This window comes from Scatophagus argus, chromosome 14 (genome assembly GCF_020382885.2).
Source record: "Scatophagus argus isolate fScaArg1 chromosome 14, fScaArg1.pri, whole genome shotgun sequence".
NCBI classification, from domain to species: domain Eukaryota; kingdom Metazoa; phylum Chordata; class Actinopteri; family Scatophagidae; genus Scatophagus; species Scatophagus argus.
This window is the reverse complement of record NC_058506.1, coordinates 18,651,673-18,675,660: the sequence shown is the minus strand read 5'-3', so window position 1 is coordinate 18,675,660 and position 23,988 is coordinate 18,651,673. Positions and strand designations below refer to the sequence as shown.

General features: G+C 40.6%; 1 protein-coding gene across 4 annotated transcripts in view; it reads right to left on the bottom strand.

Annotated features, from left to right (window-relative positions):
- sgcd (sarcoglycan, delta (dystrophin-associated glycoprotein)) overlaps positions 1-23,988 on the bottom strand; it is a 228,979-nt gene that overhangs the window by 164,224 nt on the left and 40,767 nt on the right. For 3 of the 4 annotated variants that reach the window (XR_006845275.1, XR_006845276.1, XM_046411438.1), the window contains exon 3: positions 1,969-2,091. The exons of the other annotated variant lie outside the window; for it this stretch is intronic. Coding sequence is in view for 1 of the 3 variants with exons in the window: in XM_046411438.1 (XP_046267394.1) it covers positions 1,969-1,995 (27 nt within the window). In the remaining 2 variants the exon portion in view is untranslated. The remainder of the gene's footprint in view (positions 1-1,968; positions 2,092-23,988) is intronic. 4 annotated transcript variants of the gene reach the window in all.

The following is a 23,988-nucleotide window of genomic DNA, read 5'->3' as shown; positions in this document are numbered from 1 at the left end:
GCCAGCTTCCCTCTGGATATTACAGTGAATTAGCTCCACCCTCAGTCCACTTTGACCTGCAGTGGACATCCTTCCATACATCCTGAAATGAACTGTTGTGAGGTTGTTGAACAAAAGTTTTCTCCCCGTGACACAATTTGATTATTTAACTCCTGACCTTGTCATTCCTGAGAGGATCTTGTATTTCGACAGAGTGAACAAACTCCTGGATGACATTCGAATTGATTCTAAGAGGTACAGTGACAGTTTCCCTGACAAACTATTCAAGATGGTGAAATTAAAACATGGTTATCCCTAACATTTATAAGTTGATAGAACAATAACTTTTAAAGTGCAAAATGATTAAGTTCAGGCGATGAGCATGCTTAATAATATGAACAATCCAAGGTCCCACTTTGCTGTGAAAGCCAGCCTCAAGGTTACCTAAATGTTAAGATATGGAAATGATTTGAAGAGACAGGAGCTTGGAACAAAGGCCTTGATAAATAATCTTTGCCTAAAATGCAAATTCCTTCCCTCTGGAAAAAGACCAACTGCTCTGCCTCGGCCACTCCCCCACCAAATTGCAAACAGGCCAAGGACGGCAAAGCAGAGCTCATGAATCTCCATAACTCATCCTCAAGCATATGGCTCGAGGTGGTTGAGGTTACGGTCAGGATAAAGTGTAATGCAGGAAAACAAAGAATTTATTAAGCTTAAAGTGGCAACTTGAAAATGTGGCCAGAAAAGAAAAAGGTAGCTCCAAAACTACAACTGATCACAGAGTAACCCACAGCTACTGCTTACTTTGCTTTATGCTGTAGACACCCTGGCTGTAACTATAGATACACTATAGAATAGATGTCCTTGTACTTAAAATGTGAAGTCACCCTGATGTTGGTTTAATGGTCAGGTGTCCCAATACTTTTGTTTACATGGGCTACCTTGAGGTGAAGTAAAGGAAACTAGCAGAAATAGGGAAAGCACACCCAGAGTTTGTACTTCAATATCAAAATGTTGCACTGCTTAATGCAATTGCACTAAATGTTGCCGCAAACAATAAATAAGTTTGCCACCTTCCGTCTGTGAAGCCTGTGATTTGTGCCGCTTCGTTTTGTTGTGTGACATACAACAAAGTATCGTCTATGGTAATGAAATTCTAAAATGGCAGTGAACTTCCTGCTGGGCCTGAATGCTCCATATAGGCTGCATGGTGAGTTGTAAGCCTATAATTAGGGACTGCATATGTTTGTGTGTGTGTGTGTGGTGAGGACGGGGGGTAGAGGTCCAACACCGCAAGCAGCGTTCAGAACATCTGTCAGAGGATAAACCTCTGTCGCTGCCTGCTGTGCAGTTAATAAAGTCAAACTGTGACCAAATGAGATTTACCTTCCCTTTCTTTGCTGTAACAATCCGCCACCAACTGCATTTCAAAGCAAAGTCAGACAAAAATGGGCATCATGTTTAGGACTTCATGGATGAGCCAATGAAAGGAAAGAGAAGAGGAAAAAAAGAAATAAGACGCAAAGTGAATAAGGATGAAAATAAAATTATCTAGTGTTTGCATGAAATCTCGATCGACGCTGGTGGAGGCACAGCTTTAAAAATATCGCGCGCTGAAAGTCATAGATCAGCTGCCTTTTTGTTTACCACTACATCACAAGGGGGAAGAAAAAGGAAAAGGAAATAACCAGAAAGAGATAGTAAGGAGTAAACACAAGAAAGAAAAATGAGAGGGAAGGACAATGAAAAGAGACAGGACGGCGTTTACAAAAAAATAAGGACAGAAGAGGAGTGAGACCTGGTGGAGCGAGACGGGTCTTTATTTACACTGTAGGATTTATGGCGTCCTGCGTATGCTGTGTGGCATGGGAGCCATCGTCTTCTGGCCGGAGGAAGCAACATCATTTCAAGCTCGAGTGCCCGCTGCGCCGTCAAGTGTCCTGCCAAAAAGCGCACGGCTGCAGAATACCAACAAAATCCACTGACCTTTTCCCCAACATCTGCTGTGTTCATCCGAGTCACGGCACAGAAAGGCCTCTCTGCTGTTACAGTGGAGCCTCTGTCTCCCCGCTGACTCTAAATGCTCTCCCATTACATCGGAGCATGTTCCTGTCAAAAAGAGGTTTTTCCATCATATGCCACTGATCTCCAAGGACAAAATTATTGCTTTTAAAGCAACCTTCCTGAAGCAAAACACACACACACACACATACATTGTAGACCCAATTATAGCGATGAAAGCAGCTTCATTCCTTCACATTTGTCACCTTTGTCACACAATGTCTGCACCTCCTCTGATTCGGTGTAAGACCAAAGTCTCTGAACTAATTATTCTACGCTTTGTACCACAGACAGCCGATGTTTCTTGAAAGATGGAAATAACACTATGGTCAGCGGCCTTGTCCCAGATTGTATCAAGTATTTATTGACTCTCTGTGCTCTAATGAGGGTCTGCTGGTTGTCCAGAGACCCCAACAGGTGACGGGACCATTGCAGTGAGACTGTGGAACAGACCAGTCCTAACCGCTTTATCATATCACTAGCATCTTTTATATCTTCTCTTAAAACTTTTTTTTTATAGCAAGCCATTCATAAATTCTTAAATATAAGTTACTGCGTTTTATCATTCAATTCATCTACACAAACATTTTTTAACTTCATGCCCGATGTTTTATAATCCCTGTGTTGTTTTATTTAGTTTTGTTTTTTATCTGCTGCCCTTCATCTGGATTGTTTTTATCTCCTGCTTTTTCTTTATTTTCCTGTTCTATTAAAAGCTGTAGCTCTGTTCTCGTTAGAAAAGTGCTCCTATTTAAATTAAGTTTACAACATTATTATAATTTACCACAGACAAAAAGAAAAGGCGTTTGTTTGCAGCCCAAGTGATGTAAAGAGAAGCAGAAGTCTTGTTGCAATAGACACAATATATCTTATTGTCCTTGGAAAATTTACGACTGTTGAGAGAGCATCATGAATATAAGACCCCGTCAATGCCCCCACATGCACTAGATATTCATAGGAAACCAAAATTTTGTATTTCATCCATTTCTGGCAACCTGACAAACGTCTAAGTCCAGTAATCACTTTTCTTGTTGCTTTAGTTTGGCCAACTCCTGAGTAAAACGTTCAACTCTGGGGCAGCTAAAAGAGCTGCTTGGCGCAAACTGCCTGCTCCTCCCTGACGACAGCTTGTGGACAGTGTGTTTATCACAGCTTTTTGCTTCAAACAGCTGCCTGTTGCTGCTGGAAATGGGGGATGAAATAATGACATGAATTTTATAGTGTTATAAACAGGATGAACACTGGTGTAAATAAATGATAATGATGGCTCCATTCCATTTCACTGTGCCAGCAAGCTGCATCAGTACATACCACCTGGGCATGTGAGCTGTAACAAACAAATGGAATGCAGCCATCATTAATGTTATTACTTACACCTGTGGTTGACAAGTCAAAATTTCCATCATTAGTGAGGTCTATTAACGTGATTAGGCCAAAGCTCAGGCTTGATGGATGCACAGATTTGTGCGATAATGAGCCTGATAATTGTTCCAACATAGTCAATAACATCACAGCTGACATGTTTCACTGCTTCCCTCTCTTTATCTTCCTGCCTCATCTTCCCCACACCATCAAAACAACATATGAGCTCTAACGATATTCTTACAAATTATTCTTTAAAGATATTCCCTCTACTTTTAGTGTCTGCGGTAATTTCTTTCAAATTGTGCCAAACAAATGTACCTGAAGCCTGTCTTGATTCAGAAAAAAGTGTCTGGATAGAAAAATGATGAAAAGGCATTAAAAAAAGTTTCCATGATTTGGCTGGCTGGGCTGTTTCTGCTGTAAAAGTTCATTCTTTCATTGCTGTCACAGCATACAGCTTCAACAGTGGGTGCAGGATGTTCCTGTTTTTGTCTGGCCAAATACAACAGAGCACAATAACACAAGTGGGGCACAGTAACAGGGACAACTTACGGTATAGAACAACAACACAAACAAAGAAATGCACTACAATCAAGAATGAAAAGAGTTCAGTCAAAGCCTTTGCAACTGAGTCATGAAAAAAATTAAACATTAGAACCGTTACATGGACAATATTTATTTAAGAACATCTCAGCTGCACTGAATTATGTTCGCAAGTACACAAGTCCGGCTTACAAAAAAGGGCTAATATCTGCTCAGACCTGTTTTTTAATGCTGTTCTGAGTGTTGCATAAATGTTCTCTCTTTATTCACTAAAGAACATAGCAGAGCATTTTAATAAAGCAACTCACATACTGACACACATATTTCCCAACCTTCTGAATGCAGCTCGCAAGGCCGAGCGGACATCGAGCCAATCGATTGGTTAAGTGATCCTGGGTACCACACCTGGATGGGCTGCTTCCTCTCCACCATGTTTGCTCATTGTAATAGAGGTTTCACATTGAATTCAGCCGTGCTCGTGGCTACCTGGCTGTGTTTTAATAATTACACACACAGATGGTGTGAGGGATCGCTGCTGGTGATGAGGCAGTTTCCTCTTTTGTCCTGTAACTCTTCTATCCTTTCACTTATTTTCCCCACAACTAATTGATAAGAATACACTATGTTTATGTCTTCACATTTAATACAACTGGAGGAAACAGTTTAGGATACCTTCTAAAGGGTCTTATGAGCAGATCAAATGTCTGCAGAAGGAGACTAATGGCTATGATTATCACTCTAACAAGCTAAGCTTATCCTCTAATCAGAATGAATTAGATGTGCCAAAGATTAGTTTCTTGTAAATATGGTTTGGATTACAAACTGCTAAGAGGTGATGTGTAAAAGAAATACGTGCTACATTAAGTAAGAGTATGTGTTTGGAACTTGTTTTACATTTGTTTGTTTTATTTGCCATTTTTGTTTGAATGAGCAACTAGTTTGTCCATTTAATAATAAATAAACAATAAATACTGTCTATGTGTATCCTTTATCTAAGCTTTATAAGCTAATTATTAATTTAGCTCAATTCAGGGTGTGAAAAACTCTTAAAAAGATATGTTGTCGGCTTCACGTTTTAGTAATTTGTAAAAACAATTTTAAATAAGGCACAATAAAAACCGAGATCTTACTGACTGCTGCATCCAGACAGGCTCAAATGGCCATAAAAAGAGCCCTAAGCATCCTGAAGGACAGTCGGACAGACCGTCCTAAAGATGCCGGAGAAGGTTGTGGAATAACAGCCGCCCTAAGCTCTAATATAATATCACCACCTGTCTGTCCTCACGTCCATCTGACCGCAGACCTTGTGTGACCGCCGCCTAATAAAAAACAAGGCGATGGCCGCCAACACCACCGAAGCATCCTCATTTAGCGCCATCAACATCCCCACCATCGTTGTCTTCAAGGACATCCATTCCCGCACAGTGGCTCAAAGTTGTTTGAAAGTCATGGCTGCAAAGAGAGTGAGTTTGGGACTAAGAAGGAAGTTAAGAGGCTGTGATAACAGAATTAAACGCCTCACCACCACCACCATCAACCGGCCTCAGCCAGGCATGCACAACCCAGCAGCCGGGTGCAGAGGCTCTGGGCTGGGGAGGAAGGGCACAAAACCCTTGGGGACGCAGACTGGCAGGAGTTTTTGGTACGGGCATTAAACCAGAGGGCTCAGAGGGCTCTGGGAAGGTCTTTGTGCTCTGAGAAGTGACCGAGATTAATACCAGCACCCATGGGTGAGCAGGTCCGTGGTGGGCGACGCTCTCGCAGTGTTGCCAGGCCTGCTGTGAGCTTGTAGAAGACACACTGTTGTCCTTGAAACAAATGATTATTCAGCGTGTTGCACCACACTGATGAAAGAAAGAGACAGACCATCTAATAGAGACTAACAATCATCGCTTGCTCAATTTGAGGCCCATAATTCATGCAAATGTGCCTGGGGAAAGTCCCTTTGTTGAACTCTTTCCTTTCGTTCCGCCATTTGCTGTCTTATAGTTTTTGCAGATTGACTTTGTGTTTGACTTTGCTTGCTTTCCCCTCCCCTCGTTATGATTGTGTTTTGATGAATTACATGTTGTTATATAATTTCACCTTTATTTGTCTGTTTGCTCGCATGTTTACCGGCTCACTTTTTCATGTTCAGTGGGCAGGAAGAGGGTGCGAGCTGAATTGATAAGCAAGTGGAAGTCCTGATAGAAATTAGTGTGAAAGAGGAAAGAGAGCTCTGCTGATGGAAAGAGAAGTAAATTAAGTGGTTGCTGGGGGAAAGAGAAGTAAAGAGACAGCGTGGGCAATTGGGGAGAGAACGAATGAAGAATAAAAGAGGAGGGAGTGCGGTTCTAACTGCAAATGAGTGGATACAGTCTAAAAAGAAATCCTTTACTTGCTCGTTTTCTTGCCAATTGCAGAGAAAGTTTCTCCTGTCAGTCTCTAAATCCTAATGCAAAATGGAGCCGATAGAGCTGTAAAATAAAAAAATAAAAACACAAGTGAAGACCAGCTGTATGGCACCAGAGTGCTGAATATAGTGGGGGAATAATTCACACGGCAGCCTCCTTGGAGAAATTGAAACTCTTTGAAAGTTTCTAATAAACGAATACAGTAGTCTGGCTTGCCGTGAAGTTACCGCTGTCAGCCGCCGCCTTCCAAGAGTCTGTTCACGCAAACTGAAGTGACACGGCCGAGCAGAGAGATAGACGGACGACACAGAAAGGTGGTAGAGAAGATGAGAAGAGGAGCAAATGAAAAATGTGAGAACAGGGAGGGAAAAAAAAGATGATTTCTGAAGATAGAAGTACAGCCTGGCCTCTCCAAATGGTGTATGAGTAACACGCCTTAAGTCATGTGGAGTCTTATCAGAACACCATCAGAGAAAGTATCAGGCCATGAATTCTATAGAGTGCTTTTTATGTTTAAACCCAATTAAAGTGCGACTGTAGGTCATGTAAAACAACAAAGGTCACATGACCAGTCGCCTGACTTCGTGCAGCTGTCTAAAACTATTAAAAATAAACAACATAAAATGCAGACAGTGTTAAATGGCACACGAAAAGCTTAAAACGCATGAAATGACAGAAAATGTCCTTAAAAGTGACGAGCTATTTATACGGCATCCCATTAAGTGCAGAGTGAAGAGGAGGAGAGATGAGAGAAAGAGAAGATGGAGTGTGAGCAGAAAATGATTGAGTGGATGCAAGAGAGGGTGGTGAGTGAGAAAGGAAGAAGAAGTGGTAAACAGAAGGAGATGAAAACCACATTCCTGGAGGAGGGAGGTGAGGAGGGAGGAGAAAAGGAAAGAAGAAAGGAAGCAGGGAAACATTTTCCTCTAAAGCGAGGAACACCATGCACACAATGATCTGCCCCTTCCAGACAAAAGTCACATTGCAATGTCTGTTAACACCTTAAGTCAGAAGATTATTATTTCTGCCTTATGCTGCAGAGGAGAAGCTCACAAAGGTGGGACTGTTCCCTCACAGTAAGTGGGGCAGATATAAAATTCACTACCGGCTGAAATTTGAACGCCTAATCCGTGGAGTACACCGGTTCAGTAATGAATTACGGTCAGTTTGGGATAATCTACATTTCTTTGAGTTTGGCTGTCAGTTATCAACCTTGAATTCATATGAATATATCAAGAGAACCAAGACGCCTCATTCATTCATTTGAAAGCTGGACATGTTTGGAGAAACGTTTGTTGCTTCTGAACAAGTTCTCCAAAGTCTAACCTACTTGGCTTGAAATGGAGCCAAACTTCAACACATCTCTGCCCTTCTCTTTTCAATGGTTATTGGCAGGGAACTCCCGGCTGACGCTAGAGCTCAGTATGAAAACTTGAAACCATTGTGTAACTTAAAATGAAAAAAAAAACAAAAAAAAAAAACATAAAACCTGCATGCAGCAGTAATCATGGAGAGCAGCAGGAAGGGTACATTAGCAAGGCCCAGCAAAATGGCTCCCACTGCCTCACGTTGTTCCAGCAGTGATGTAGTGATTTCTATCCCTTCAAAGGCAGCAGTGTAAGCCTGTGGATTTGTCAAGGTCCCAGCCGGGTCTTATAGGATTCCAGTGTACCGGTGGTCCTGCAGGACAGCATGCCATTACAAGCAGCCAGGTGCAATAATCCACTTTCTGTGTGAGCCCATTGTGATAAAGCATATAAAAGCGCCTTTACAACGTGTCACCAAGGCAAAGCCTCTCTCACTTCCATTTTCACTCACGGCAGAAAACGACACGCTCTCTGAGGCTCTCCGCAAAATTACTCAGAATTAAAATCAGCTCCAAGCGCCAAAGCAACCACCGCTGTGCAGCCGTGTGGCAAGCATGTGCTGGAAGACTGGACATGCAAAACTCATACACATTATCTGTTTCTGTTGTAGGGGTATGCATATCAGTTCCAGCCATGAAGGGATTAAATCAGGATTACAATTTCACCAAGTTATTTCAGTTTCCATTTGAGTCAACCGTAAAGAAAGCGAAAAGCTGTTGCTGAAAGCTTGTGCAGTACAACTAGACAGCCGTTATTGAAGTGCAAGATTTTCAGTGTTTAATTTTGAATCTGAATGTATTCAGATTAGATTACATTTGTTACAAAGGTTGCCATTTAATTTATAATCATTATAAAATAATGTGGGCCAACCCCATCAGTCATAGTTCTGATGCGATGTTGGACTTGGTTTATATGAGAGGGACAAGAGCATCTATCAGGAATGGTAACATGAATAATGTGATGACAAGTTATTACATTGTGTGAAGCTGTGACTGCGAATCCGCTGCCTCACTTCAATGAACTGATCCAACAACGAAGAATGAGAAAGTTGTACCTCAGAATAACACAAATCACGTGAGCTTAATGAAAATCTCATCGATTAAATGTTTGGTGAAATAAGCTCACTACAGTGACTCAGCACCGTCTGCTTCCAGATCAGTTTACAGACGGTTACACCGCAGGTCGCTCGTGTTTGCCTCACACCATTCTCGGCTCATTTGCTGAATGTAACTTATCAGTACAGCTGATGTGCTTGTTTCACTTTTATGTATCCAATATGTGAATGTTGGCACAGAGCTGATTCAAGATGAACCTGAATTCCTCTGCTTGCTTTGATGAGCAACAACAAAACAGACACTGAGATCCACCTCCATACTACACAATGACTGTACAAGAGGTGCAGCAACCTAAGCAACCTAATTAACCATTTTATATGTCCTGTCAGTCAATCTAAAACTTTAAAATGTTTCTGCCAATTAAAATACAGAAATTGATAGGATAGAAAAATGTCTGTTTTCTTTTCTGATGTCCTCCTGGAGCTGTCTAACAACCATTCGCTATTTATTCTGTTTTTTCATTTTGCAGCTATGAGCTGCTGATTTATTTATTTCCCGTTATTTTCATTTGTGTCCCCTCAACAGCACACTCAAGTTTTTGTTGTTTTTTTCCTCCAGGACGCCTGCAGACTTTTGAAATGTAATTAATTTCCTAACTTTTCAAACTACTAATTGTTATACATTATCGAACGGTAACTCTTTAGTATGGGTCGCATCCTGCACTTTATAAAAAAAATAATAATGTTGATAAAAATGTGACATTTTAAAGTTGAATCACAGGTCCCATGTTAGCCTGTCTGAGCCAAACTCATTCGTGTTATGCTACTTAAAATCAGGAAGACAACAGCGCCTCTGCTAACATGGACCAAGATTAATGTCTCTGTAATAAATGGTGGAGAAAGCTACGAGCGGCTTACAAATGTTTTCCTCTTTTGACTCAGAGTGAGCCATTTGTCTCAGACCGACGTGTTGAGGATTACTGAATGAGGATGCTGCTGATTTCAGGCAGCAAACAGCGACAGCAGCACATATTTACATGGTGCATGTGAGTGTAATAAATTTGCAGGAGATTGCACTGTCACCAAATGTATTGGATTCAAATAAACTTAGTACTATTAACATTAATATCCATCAGATACTAAATATATTTTCCTCTCCATGAGACCTATGAAGATTGAATTATTCATTAGATTTATATCTAGCTCAGTCATTGCTTATTTATTTTCTACTGTATATGACAAATACACAGCTTAACATATGCTCTGCTTTGCTTGGTGAAACTCAAACCACACTGTGTCATATTTTCTGTCCATTTTGTCCCACAGTGTCTCCACCTATAAAACACACAGTATTAACTGTTTTGAATCACTGAATGCCGCCAACTAAAAGCATAACAATTGGCCATGGATAAAATGAAACCACTGTGTGTTGACTGTTTGAGATTATGGTCACAATGATAAATGGAAGTTAAGCAGAATTCTTTTATACAGCACACTTAAAAGGCCAAAGTGCTTCGAAAAAATAAATAAACAGACTTCACATCACATCACAGCAGCAGATTGAGCGGAACAGCTGGGTTTAAATTTGGAACTGACCCAGCTAATGTTGATGCTTTCTTGTCAGACATCTCGCATTTTCACTGAAATCATTTGACTAGAGGGTTGAAGTCCAAACAAATGAATCTCTGATAGATCGGAAGCAGAGAACATATCGAAGACAGACTCGTGAGCTTCAGATGTCAGGATTTTGTGTTGAAAATCGTAATTGCAGCTTTCATTTTTCGTAGGACTGTCTTATCATCTGTGGAATTGTAGGGCAATGAAGAGATATAAAATTAGAAAAATGAAAAAGCATAAAGTTATTCGAGCTTAACAAATGTTTTAAGAAACAGATCTGCATGAGTAAATGCAACAGCGTGAGGAAGCATCAATCTGTGGCTCGCTGAAGGCTCGGCTGATTAAGAAGCAGCGTTTTCTCCTCACCTTAACAACCATTTGTTTGTGCAACAATGAGTAATAACTGCCTATTTTGAAAGAGGGAGGAGTATTAAGCTTCATGGCTCACTCAAAGACAAACAACAATCAGCGTAATCACAGAGACAATCTGTTGTACCAGGAATTTAATACATCTGACAGATGAGAACATAAAAGCTGTGTAATACAACTAATAACTCACATCTCCCTTATGTTTTATAGACTAAAATCTGATCGACATGCCAAGAACTTTGAGTACTGGTGAATATATTGTTAAATTAGTCATCGATCCCACTAATGTTACCGTACCCTGGAATAAAATAACCCTGAATGTGGGCAATAGTGATGGTTACTCATGCTGCAGATCTTAATTATAACAGTTTCATAAAAGAATCAGACTTTTCCTTTCAACAGACAAACACACTGCATGTCATTACAAGTACTTATTGAACTTACAGTATTAGCACGTGCACCTGCATTGTAAACCTACACTGAAGACCCCAAAATCACATGGCAAAATGTGGTTATGCATGTAACATTTGTGCAAATGAACGAAGACGAAACAGCAGCATGTACCTATCCAGAACCTTTTACAAAAGATCTACACCTTCGTTTCTTTTTCATCCGTTCACTTGTATAGCACTGAATTAAGTACCATGACCCACAGAGAACAAACAACCGTATGAGCACAAAACCTTCACGCGACACAGCTGAACCTGAGAGGTTTCTCCCCCACTTCTTTCCTTGAATGTGGATTGGATCCATGTAGATTTTTAACGAGACTGATGTCCAGGTTTTGGTTTGTCTACTCAAGGATCCACTGAGACATGTCCCAAAGCCACTTCAGACCACTTCATGCACATATTCTGCCACAATGAAATGTTAATCATTTTACAGTTCTTTCTGAGTTTGCTCCATTCTTGGCCCCTGAGAAGAGATCCAACAGAATGTGACTGCCAAGGCCAAACTTCACAGTATCAGCAGGTGATTAACATTTTCCACTTGGCATTCAGGTCAAAAAGTCAACGCTTTGTTTCATTAGATAATGGAAGCTCAGAGTCATTTCAGTGCAGCTTACAGAATTCGGTGTGTCATTTGTCACCCAGTAACGACTTCTTCCCAGCCGCTCTGCTGACCAAGCGCTGTAGAGGTGGTGGTGGTCCTTCTGGGTGAATTCACAGGGGAGCTCTGAAACTGTTTGGAAGGCCATTTGGTCCCTAGAAAATCTCCTAGAAGTGCACTGATGTTCTCAAACTATCCTTTTCCCCCTGTATCTATGCTGCAACAGACTTTCAAGTGGACTACAGAGAGTTTGTTGGACTGCATTGCTTACTGTGCTCTAATGTGCTGGGATCTCTGGGACCTGATATAGACAGGTGTCTGCCTTTCTTAATCATACCCAATCGTTTTAATTGGTCACGGGTGGAGTGAAATCACAGTGAATCAAGAACAATCCATCTGAACCTACCAAATTCTACTGGATTCTTCTGGATATTTCTGCTCATTGTAAGGATCAGCTTATCTGAAGTTCGTATTTTAATACATCTTACATGCAAAACCAAGAATTTGCAAGGGGACATAAAAAAAAGGCTGCTGTCCACTTCTGGGCTTAAAGCCTACAGTGGCTTGCGAAACTATTTGGCCCCCTTGAACTTTGTGACCTTTTTCCACATTTCAGGCTTCAAACATAAAGATATAAAACTGTAATTTCTTGTGAAGAATCAACAACAAGTGGGACACAATCATGAAGTGGAACACACTTTATTGGATATTTTAAACTTTTTTAACAAATAAAAAAACGAAAAATTGGGCGTGCAAAATTATTCAGCCCCTTTACTTTCAGTGCAGCAAACTCTGTCCAGAAGTTCAGTGAGGATCTCTGAATGATTCAATGTTGACCTAAATGACTAAGGATGATAAATGGAATCCACCTGTGTGTAATCAAGTCTCTGTATAAATGCACCTGCACTGTGATAGTCTCAGAGGTCTGTTTAAAGCGCAGAGAGCATCATGAAGAACAAGGAACACACCAGGCAGATATTAAAGATATCCATAAAAAGTGTCGTTTAAAGTTTGCCACAAGCCACCTGGGAGACACACCAAACATGTGGAAGAAGGTGCTCTGGTCAGATGAGACCAAAATCGAACTTTTTGGCAACAATGCAAGACGTTATGTTTGGCGTAAAAGCAGCACAGCTCATCACCCTCAACACACCATCCCCACTGTCAAACATGGTGGTGGCAGCATCATGGTTTGGGCCTGCTTTTCTTCAGCAGGGACAGGGAAGATGGTTAAAATTGATGGGAAGATGGATGGAGCCAAATACAGGACCATTCTGGAAGAAAACCTGATGGAGTCCGCAAAAGACCTGAGACTGGGACGGAGATTTGTCTTCCAACAAGACAATGATCCAAAACATAAAGCAAAAGCTACAATGGAATGGTTCACCAAAAAACATATCAAGGTGTTAGAATGGCCAAGTCAAAGTCCAGACCTCAATCCAATTGAGAATCTGTGGAAAGAACTGAAAACTGCTGTTCACAAACGCTCTCCATCCAACCTCACTGAGCTCGAGCTGTTTTGCAAGGAGGAATGGGCAAAAATATCAGTTTCTCGATGTGCAAAACTGATAGAGACATACCCCAAGCGACTTGCAGCTGTAATCGCAGCAAAAGGTGGCGCTACAAAGTATTAACTCAATGGGGCTGAATGATTTTGCACACCCAATTTTTCATTTTTTATTTGTTAAAAAAGTTAAAAATATCCAATAAATTTTGTTCCACTTCATGATTGTGTCCCACTTGTTGTTGTTTCTTCACAAAAAATTACAGTTTTATATCTTTATGTTTGAAGCCTGAAATGTGTCATAAGGTCACAAAGTTCAAGGGGGCCAAATAGTTTCGCAAGCCACTGTATATGTAGAGGTAAACTTCAACAGAGATCAACAGCTGCACCTCACTTAAAGTTTGATCATAGAGGCGGACAACTAACATCCAGTGTGAATATGAAGGACCCGACCTGACACAAATACGAGGGGTCTCCCATGTTTAGTGGTTCCAGGAAGCAATTTTCAGGAAGTATGTGCTTTCTTCTACTTAAAAAGCTGGAAACTCAATCAAATGTTTGGTGTTGTCGCTTGACAGCCTGTCAGTCTTCTAAGATATAAATCGATGAATCGTTGCAGCTCTAATAGGATGCTTCATGTAAATAGTCAAAGAAATGGAAAGTAAACTTAATTTGTAATGAACCTAAAACTTGGAAAAGGTTGTTTTCAACAACTTTAACTACTATTTATATTTATTTTGTTAGGCAATTGGGCTTATACTGGGACCGGGGAAACTAATTTCGTTCCACTCATGTTTTACGTGTGTGAAATGACAATAAAACTCCTTGAATCCTTGAATCCTACAAATGAACATAACTCAGGCGAGAGTGCAGTGCATCCATTTTTAAATGATGATACACAAAAGTTAAAAAATAATTAAGCATAGAAATTCACATAACTTACTTCAAGCATATCACAAGAGGAATCAAATTAAAAATGGAATAGTTCATTTCCTGAGACAAAAGTTAGATTAGAGGTACACATTAATTATATAACCGTTCACCGATCAACTGTATAGCAAAATATGAAAGGAAGCACCAAAGGAGTCACCTGACAGCTGTCTGAATGCATTGTAGTCTGGCTTTCTCTCGGTAACTGTTTGTGTCTTTTGAAATTTAGAAAGTCTGCAAATGAAAATAAATAAATAAAACCGTCAAAAAATGTGCCAAAAAGTGAGGAAGCCTGAGGGATAAAAGTGTCTACTCACACACACCAGACAACAACAAAAAAGTACTGTTGAAACCCCTCCAGCTGCAGTGGGTTATTCACAACCTGCCTCTGCCTCCCACTGTTAGGCCGAGATGTATCTGTAAAGCCTGCAGCTGTAGGCGAGTCTGCGTCATTATTGTAAGCATCAGTAGCATAGAATGAGCTCAGGAAATCGCAAAAACATTCATCAGTAGATATCAGTGGGGAGAAGTAGTCAACTGTGCACAACTGTTAGCATAGCATTAGTCAGAGTCACTGAATGAGAGGATCGCACTGACCACCGACTTCATGTAGAGATGGACGACATGAGAGCTCCACACAAGCGAAGCCAAAACATCTAGATGGCCCCCTGGTGGCTGGCTGTGGTACAGCTCATAAACCCCTGCCCAGTTTTCAGCCACAAGGCACATTCAGGTGTTGGCAGAATAATTCCATTTAGTTCATTAAAATTTAATTTTATGGCTTCATAATCAAACCTTTCCCACTAAGTTAATGTGATCTGAGCCAAGTCAAGCAGCTCATTGTGTTTACAGACAAGGCTTTGCTTGACATTTTCCAATAATCAGTATGCCTGAGGGTTTGGCTCTTTCCCTTGAATATGAATTGGTACCAATGATGATGACGGAGATGATTAATTTACATGAAAATGCTGCAGTAACTTTATAATTAAATTGAAATTTAACAGAACAACACAAAACAGGTTGATTTAGGGAAAACAATTCAATGTTTCTTGATAAATTGAAACAATTTTTCATATTTTTGCTTTGACCTTTCTGTTAGTTCTCACTTAACTGATCATCATTGCTTGGCCTTTTAATCTGTGTTCAAACAACTTTTGGGTTTAGGGTTTAATATACTTGTTTGCATTTAACACAAAAAGTAAACTCTTGTAAACTGTTACTGTTTTTTAGATTGTTTTAGCTTGGCAAGTGTAACAAATTATGTCAAAAGAGTATTTTTTAGCAGAGATTAAAACTGTAAAATATCTTTGGTGACTCATCGTGCATTTTGGGCTTCCATCACACTGAACTGCATTTGAATTGTGAGCATGTGGGTGGTCCTAGTCGGTGGAAAGATATTGTGTGTGTGTTTTGATGTCAGCGTGTATCAACTTAATCAAAAGATCGAGGTACACTCTTCTTTCTCATCTTCCACCTCCAGATAAAAAGTTCAATGTTAACTCATGGTAAATGGACTGGATTTAGATGCATTAAGTTTCTGGGTCTGAGCAGCCAACAGTAAACAGCTGATGTTCTTGGATGAACTGGAATAACCTTCTTCTCTGCCTTAGAAGTTAAAATAACAGAATATTCAATGTGTAATGAATCTGTTTGTCTGTAATCAGTAACATGTTGTTTGTTGTTTGAGCTTCCAAACCCATAGGAAACCAGGAGGGTGAAGTAACGGAGTTCAGCTGTGGCTGGCTGAGGTTTGGAGACAAACGACCACAGGGACGCCTGAATCTACAGTGTTGCACAGAGCTCTCGGTGTGAGAAAATAAAACGTCCCGGGAGAAACCGCTTGCCACACCACAGAGTCATTAATTCTGCATCATGACCTGCCTGTCTGCCGGATGCGGCCGGGCAATGTGTATCCTGTGGCATCATTATATTAGGAGTCCGATCAGAACAGCAACAAATAACAGGAGCGTGGCGTTAGATATGATCCTGTGTAGGTACGAGGTTGTGTCTGACAGATTCTGAAATCAAGAATAGAAAGAAAGAAATAAAAACATGAAATCTTTGAAGTGATGCAGGGGGATGGAGAGGAATCCACAGAGGCTTAACCTTCTTTTTTCAAAAAATCCTCACACTTCCTGAAAGGTGACCCATAGTTTTATTCCACACAATGCAATCCCCCAGAATAGAGAACAGAACAAAATCTGCAGCTGTTACAAAAGTATTTCACTTGGTTCAAAGTGATAAAACTAAAAACACCAGCCTACGCTGAGGATTAAAGGAAACCACCTACAGCAGGCAGTCATGTGAGTCGGATGAACATCAAGGAAACTAAAAAAACAAAACAGAAAAAGTTGCAGCCCACGTAGATTAGGAGTTGCAGCGAGTAGTGGATTGATATAGAATTAACTCAGAGTCTCTGATTTTAAAAGCATTTGTATGTATAGTCAAATGACTCATTCAGCTCAGATCAGATATTTTGTATGCAGATAAGCAGAAACTGTGAGTGTGTGCATGTGTGCATGTATGTGTATGTGTATGTGTATGGAGGGCGAACCCTAAGCCCCGCCCACAGTGGAGAGGAGAGAGAAATGACAGCAAAACACAGTGCAGACAAGTGACGACCAGGAGTGAGAGCCAACAATCTATCACAGGCGCACTGTAGTTCATTAAGTTTGGCTTTTATTACCTCTTATGGTGGGCACATCCCATATAAACACTGTTTAGTGCAGTGAGTAAAAAAAACATAAACCATTACACATTAAAACATAATGTGCTTGATTTCCTCTCAAGCCACGGGAGAAATTGTTTATCCAAACAATGTTTTGTTAACATTTAAGTCACCAGGTGCTCCTACTGGGAATTATTTTTAGATTACACAGTTAAAAACAGCATTTCATAAAAGACTATTGTTAAATAATGGGACAGAGAGTTTTGGTTATCAGCTTCTGTGGATCCCAGCAGTGACGATTATTTCCCTCCATAGTTAGCATGCGGTGTGCACTTTGGGAAAGGTCGGCTTGCAGCTCTGTGTGTTGGCACCGCCCTGAGAGGAGGCAGAGGATCCTCCTTTCACAAGATATGGAGGTTAAAACGAGGCTGACTGATGATGCTTGAACTGCAGCCTTACATGCAGCTGTAAAGCAACATTGATCCCTGAAGGTCGGTCTCACATTAACTTCCACTGTTCACATCTGAGCTTCGGGCAATTGATGAATGAAGTGTGATTTAGGTCTTCATGGGACATTTTTACCAACATCTTTGTAAACATTCACATGTGGGACACAAAGTGCAAACTCTAGTGTCAACACCCTGAGCTTTATACACTAACTGCCCATTTTTTTTATTTCAGAAGCATAACCCTTAAAGTTGGACATTATAGGAATATCTATTGGACAGGTTGTGGACATCTAAAAGGCTCCAAAAGTGTACGGAATACCTTTGACATCTTCAAAATTTTGCAAGTGAGAGAAACCAGTGAGCACCACTCAGATTTCCCACAGTCTCTCCTGAATGTACTGTGCTTCCCATTAGTACAGCAGCAGCAGCCACTGAAATCCATTACTTCTCAAAATGCTGCAAAATAGACCTCAGCAGACATACTGTTACACAAAACCCAAGCCTTTCAAGCCACCGGTTGCCAGTTCATTGCCTCAGTGCCTTCCGGCAATCGACAGAACACAAAAAGATTTGATCAGCTCCCGGGAGTTGAGCAACAGCGCGGCTGTGGTGAAAATGTGAGTTTTTCTGTCGCAGCAATACGAGCTGGTTTTCTTTCCGAAGTTATGTGTGAGCAGCGCTAGTAGCTCATCAGGGCATAATACTGTCCTATCGACAAAGCGGCATCTTAAACACATCTGTGTTTTTTGAATTCACATTTTAAGAGGAGATACTCATTTATCTGCAATATTAGGTTCTAGGCAGCCTCCTCTTTCATGGCAAATACTCTGACTTGAAAAATGACATAAGGCTAAATGTTCCTTTCCTCCCCTCCCTCCTTTTCTCACTCCTGCCTGAGGCGAAAGGAAACAAAACAGGCTTTTCACAGGGGCTTTGAGATCGAAAATTTAAGCAAATCAAATCAGGCCCTGATCTCGTTTGAGTATTCATTCAAGTGTGATGACATTTACATTTCAAATTCCACAGTGTCAGAGGTTTGTTTCCCAGAGGCTACTTGAAACCAGCTGTGAACCTGTATGAAATGTTGCTATCTGCTGCATTTCAGCATGTTGTGATTAAAGGGTCAATCCACTCCTTTTTACACATAAAGGTCACGGAGGACTGTGGCACAGCCTATGAAAACTGTTGCATAATGTCTTCTGTGGCCCTGGAGGAGCTTTACCTTCTGAGAATATTACCATGGGGATGTCAAACTGATGCCGTGGGGTTTACCTGCGCCTTGAATCGCAAAGCATTGTGTGCCTGATATGGATTCTCTTTGGGTCGGCTTGTAACTTTCTGGATAAATGGTCAGTCCTTAACCAGAGGATACAAGAAACCTCACGCTCAACTGAAATATTTAAATGCATTTCAGCAAATATCACATGACTCTGACTGATGTTTTTCCTCTTTATGCACTGCAGCCTGACTTCTGAGGGCAAACTTCTCCCATAACTACAAGAAGCCTTTACAAGGTAGATGATCACTTTTTCCACAAATGTAGACATGAAAGAAGACATACAAAGAAAAACAACATGCACTCAGAACATGAGCTGAAGTGGTCAGGTAGCTGCGACGTCCTGCAAAACCACACCCAACTGGGTGAAATACCAACTTTTCAGGGAGTTTCACAAATCAGTCACAGAAAGCTTGCATTTCAAACTGTGGACACATTTCTCTCTATAATGCCCCCTTCACTTCATATAAATCAGCCTTGTACTGTTGTTGTGACTTTGAATCAGGGAATGTCTTTAGCATGCTCATAAACTGTTGGCAAAATGGCTGCAATTAAGTCTAATTCAGTCAATTTAGCCGATTAAAAATTAGCTATCTGGTCTCATTTGTTAATGAAGCAATTACAATGGCTAATAGGCCATTATGACAGACAAATTACAATGGAATAATGCATGAAACACTCGCAAGTCATAACAACGTGACTTTTCTTTGACTGAAGTATAATGAAAGAATACTTGTTGCATTATGGCAAATGTACAATCCACTAAAAGTCAGGGCACCTCAACCTCTTCTCAGCTGCTAGATGTCTGTTTATTACTCAACAAGAAAAAGTCCAGGAATGAAGGCACCTTTTTAGGAAACTAAAATTTGTTGACAAATGTGAATTTGTGCTTGGTTTAATGGTTTTTTATTCTGAACAGCTGCATCAGAATAATAAACTTGAGTGTCAATACATAACTTTTCACAGACTACAATAGTGTTCATTGTCACATTCAAAGAGAGTCATCAGGCTTCCGCTCAGGAGGAAGACAACATGCACCAACAGTCACCAGGATGTGATGAAAGGACAGAAAAAACAAGCAACAACAGCAAGCAAACAGCAACACCGAAAACAAAGACGGCGATGCTCCATCTATTCTCAGCTGAGTTTTTTGCGCCTTTTCACTCTAACTTTATAATGATTGAAGAGGGCAGACGCACCAAGGGAAAAGGCAAGTTTAAACAGCACCAGCAAAGACTGATTACCTGCATAGAAATGTCAGCACAAGTCATTTCTGAGAGAACTCCCGACAAAAAGGTTCTAATTCAAAAGGTAGATTTCTGATGAGAAAGAGGCTTTCACTGCCTGCTGACAATAAGAGAAGTGACAAAGAACACGAGTAAGGGTTATTCTGTGATGAGGAAAACTTCTTTTGAGAGGGTTATTAAAAGGTAGACAGCCTTCAGTTGATTTATACTGTTCTGACATCTGTGTTTTACATTCTGGGAACTTTTTAAATAAATTGCTGTTATATTAACTTAAGAAAACTCACTGAGCACTCATTTGACTTTAAAACACATACTTAGTCGAGAACAAGTTGCACCATAGTAAAGTGCAGTGTTGAGGCCCAAAGGAAAAGGAAAATCAAACTTCAACAAAAGTTGCGTAACTTGGTTTATATACAATAAGCCAGGCTGCAGGAATATGCAAACGCAGCCACTGTACAAGTCCCAGATGTTAGCAAATCCTTCTACCTACAGCTGCACTTTTGCTCCTTTTTATTGAGTTTTAATGAGTTTAGATATTTTGCTTTGCTCGAGAGGGGGCCTTCAGATGTCTGATGTTTTGTGTGTTTTGTACCTAAAATTCATATTTCTGTCTGAACAGTTGATGACTGAGCTCAGTTTTTCTGTCAGCTGTGCTGTGGTGCTTTCGTTTTGTTGTTGTTATAAATCTCAAATCAAAATACAGTGTTTGTGCAGAAATATAAAAATGCAATTAAACACATTAGTTAAGACACTTAACTAACGTAAGAAAAATGGTGCAGACAGTGCAGTGGCACTGTTATATTTGTGTGGTTTATGGTTTTGGATGTATTTTTGTGTGTTTGTGTGGACATGTTTATGTTTTTGATGACAATTTGGACTTTGTCAGGCTTTGGCCCAATTCTGGCTGGAATTCTGAACCTGTGGCATCAGACGCACGTCAACATTGCTTGTGTAATTGCTCTCATTGCCAGAAGGGGGAGTCAAAAGCTACGCACTGCAGATTTAAGTCAGGTGAACTCGTAAGTCTACTGACAGTTTGGCTATCATTAATACAGTGAAGAACAAAGACTGGACTCTGATATACTGTAGTACATGAAGTGTATGAGAGCTAACCAATAATATGGAAAGCAATGTATGCTTCACACACTACAAAAATATATTATGAATGCGGAAAATCATTTACATTTTTCATGGGGCAGATTACAGCTTGTTAAAAACTGGAATTTGAAGTGACACAAGTCCAAAAAGTCCTTATCACCTCTGTGTTTATACAGGGCTTCAAATGGAACGGCCTGAGATAATTCACTCCACTAAAAAATGACACTACTTAGCATTCAAAAGGCCAGCACCAGCAGATAAGTCCCCCCTTATCAATGGACCGGGATGTTACAGAGTTGAACTATATTAAATTATTCAGCCTTTCTTTTTTTTCCTGAGAAAATATTAGCATTTTAGATAAATTACTAAACCCCAGCTTTTATCTCACTTTTTAGAAGTTATTATTTAACGCACTGCTTCTCAAGTTTGGGAACAGAAATAAGCAAGGATAATGAATGGTGCTTTATAATTCATCATGAGGGTTATATAACAAGTTTATAACGTGGGGCTTTTCCTTCCAGGCGACCATCAGGCGCTGAAGTGTTAGAGGTCTTTAATCAAAATTTACTGCAGTGTCCAGTTATACGAGCAAATTTATTGATGCATTAGCAAAAATATGAATGTCTTCATTCAAAGAGAGTTAAGGGGTGCTGGAGTGACCCTGGTTTAAGAAGATGCTGTAGCTTTTGAGAGGTTTTCAGCCATTTTGTAGCCAAGAGCAACTTGTCTCTCTGAAGTGTTAGCAATGAGTTGTAGCTCATTGTGTTATGGACCAGAATTGTGAGTCTGGTGCATAAAGCCAATTAGCTGTGAGCAATGCAAAAGAGACTTTTTCCTTTTCTTCACTGAGATTTGCACTTAAAGTAGTAAATTTGAAGACCTTACAGTACTCAGTGTACTGTAAGAAAGCAATGAAGCCACATCTGTGCCTCTTTATATCATTGTTCCATTACTGTTAATTTTTATTTTATAATAATTTGAAAATAGATTTTCTTGAGGATGACATTTGTCAGCTCTGTTGTTGGAGAATGAAAGACATCCAACCATGGTGTTTGAGACAGAAAGCCTGTGACTCCCTGCCAAGTGTGCTCTCACCCCATCCAACTGGACATTCAGCTCTTACATGATCCCAGATGATGAAATATAATTAAATATACCAAACACTCAGCCACTGGTATCAAACAGAACCCCAAAAACCACACAACACCCTGAGCGCCTGCAGTAATGGCTTCGTAAACAGCCCGCTATTCTGCTATGTAATGACCCGTGAAGGAACCCTTCTGTGAGCCAGCAGCTATATCTAGCCCATGGCTTTTGGCCTGCACATGAAATGTGCTCTGACACTGACAGAGTGGGACAGGTGGCAGAGGCTGGAATGGATGCCAAGGCTGACACTGCTGAGTGCTGCTGCAGCATAGCGCTCTGTGGCGGAGAGTCAGAGCTGCTTAGGGGTCGTCGGACTTCAGTACACCTTCCGACAAAACGAAGCAAAACGGCCAAAACTTAAGCTCATTTGCAGTTCATTTGTCCTGCACAGAGCTTGATTATTGGTTGTAGTGTAGTGGCAGACACACCAAAGGCTACGTTCACTGACTGCATATGTTCGTGCAGATCGTGTTAGCCAGTCAATCCATCTAGATGCTACAATACGCTAAGCAGGCAGCTGCCACACAGAGGCGGTGCAGTCGTGTCACAAATCTGTCGTACATCATAAATATCACAGTAGTACATACAGCATATTCTGTACCAGTGGTTTTCAAAGTGGGGTGCAGGGACTAGCAGGGGACCTTGAGTGGGCTCCATGGGATCCCCAGTAAACGTTTAAGGGTGCTTGACATGAACCACAGTTCCATACTGTATGACAGCTGGCTACACTTGGTTGTGGTGCAGGGCTGGCTGTAGATCCATGCAGTGAAGACAAACTGATCACAGACACACAAACTGCACATTGTCATTGTACATTACATCTACAGGCAGGTTAACGTGATCAGTCATATGGAAAGAATTAACCCCCTGTCCACCATGTTCAGGATTTACCCATCTCAGTACCCATCTCAGTACCCATCCCATTGTCCATCCATGACAAATGAGTTGTGAATGAGCTAAAATGTAATTTATCACACAGAGGCAACAGCAGCAGTTGATAAGAACACTGAAATTGGATATTTGTGAATTTTTCCTTTGTAAGATCATATTCCCCTGGACATGTGAACAGTTCAGTACAGACCAGCACACATCTTGATAAACACCAGCCCATTCCTCTCTGACCTCTGCTGTCATCCTTCTCATTTCCGTGAGGCTGACTTGTTACTTGATATACAGAGAGCCTTTCATTACTATGGTGACCACTAAGGGTCATCAAATCAGCCCGTCTGTCCATCAGTCTGTCTGTTGACTCCGTTTTGTGTCATTTCTGGACTAAAATTAACTTTGTGATGTCAGGTGTCATTTCTTTCACAGCTGAGAAAGAAAGAAAAAAAACACCGGATGAAGTGACAGCAGCATTGGACACATCACAAGGGTGGTGAACAAGAACGTTAGCATAAAATTTGGTTTTGATGGGCATCAAACGATTACAGTTTTATCTTTCTGACAAATATTTTCTGACACTGCAACCTTGTATAAGGTCCCAAATCTGAGGATGAGAAGTTTAGTGGCTTGCATCTGACTTCGAAAGATAAATGCTCTGTGTGGTTTGATTTTTAAGTTTTCTGCAAAGTGAAAAAAAAAAAAGAAATAGCTAAAGTGGAAGATGTGATGGGCAGTTACAACGCAGCAAATGTGTTTTATTTTGAAACAGCAGAACATCTTCAGTCCCTGCGCTGTACTGACAGCGAGCTTACGACTGCTGAGGAACACATTACACGTACCACGTCGACTGCAGCGAAGGAATACGTCATTCAATGCAACACTACGTCTCTTTTATGTGTTTTTTAATAGATACTGGACAGCTGGGGATGGAGACAATACTTGTCAGCAGGATAAATTTATGGTTGTTTAAGTTTCTTCAAGGGA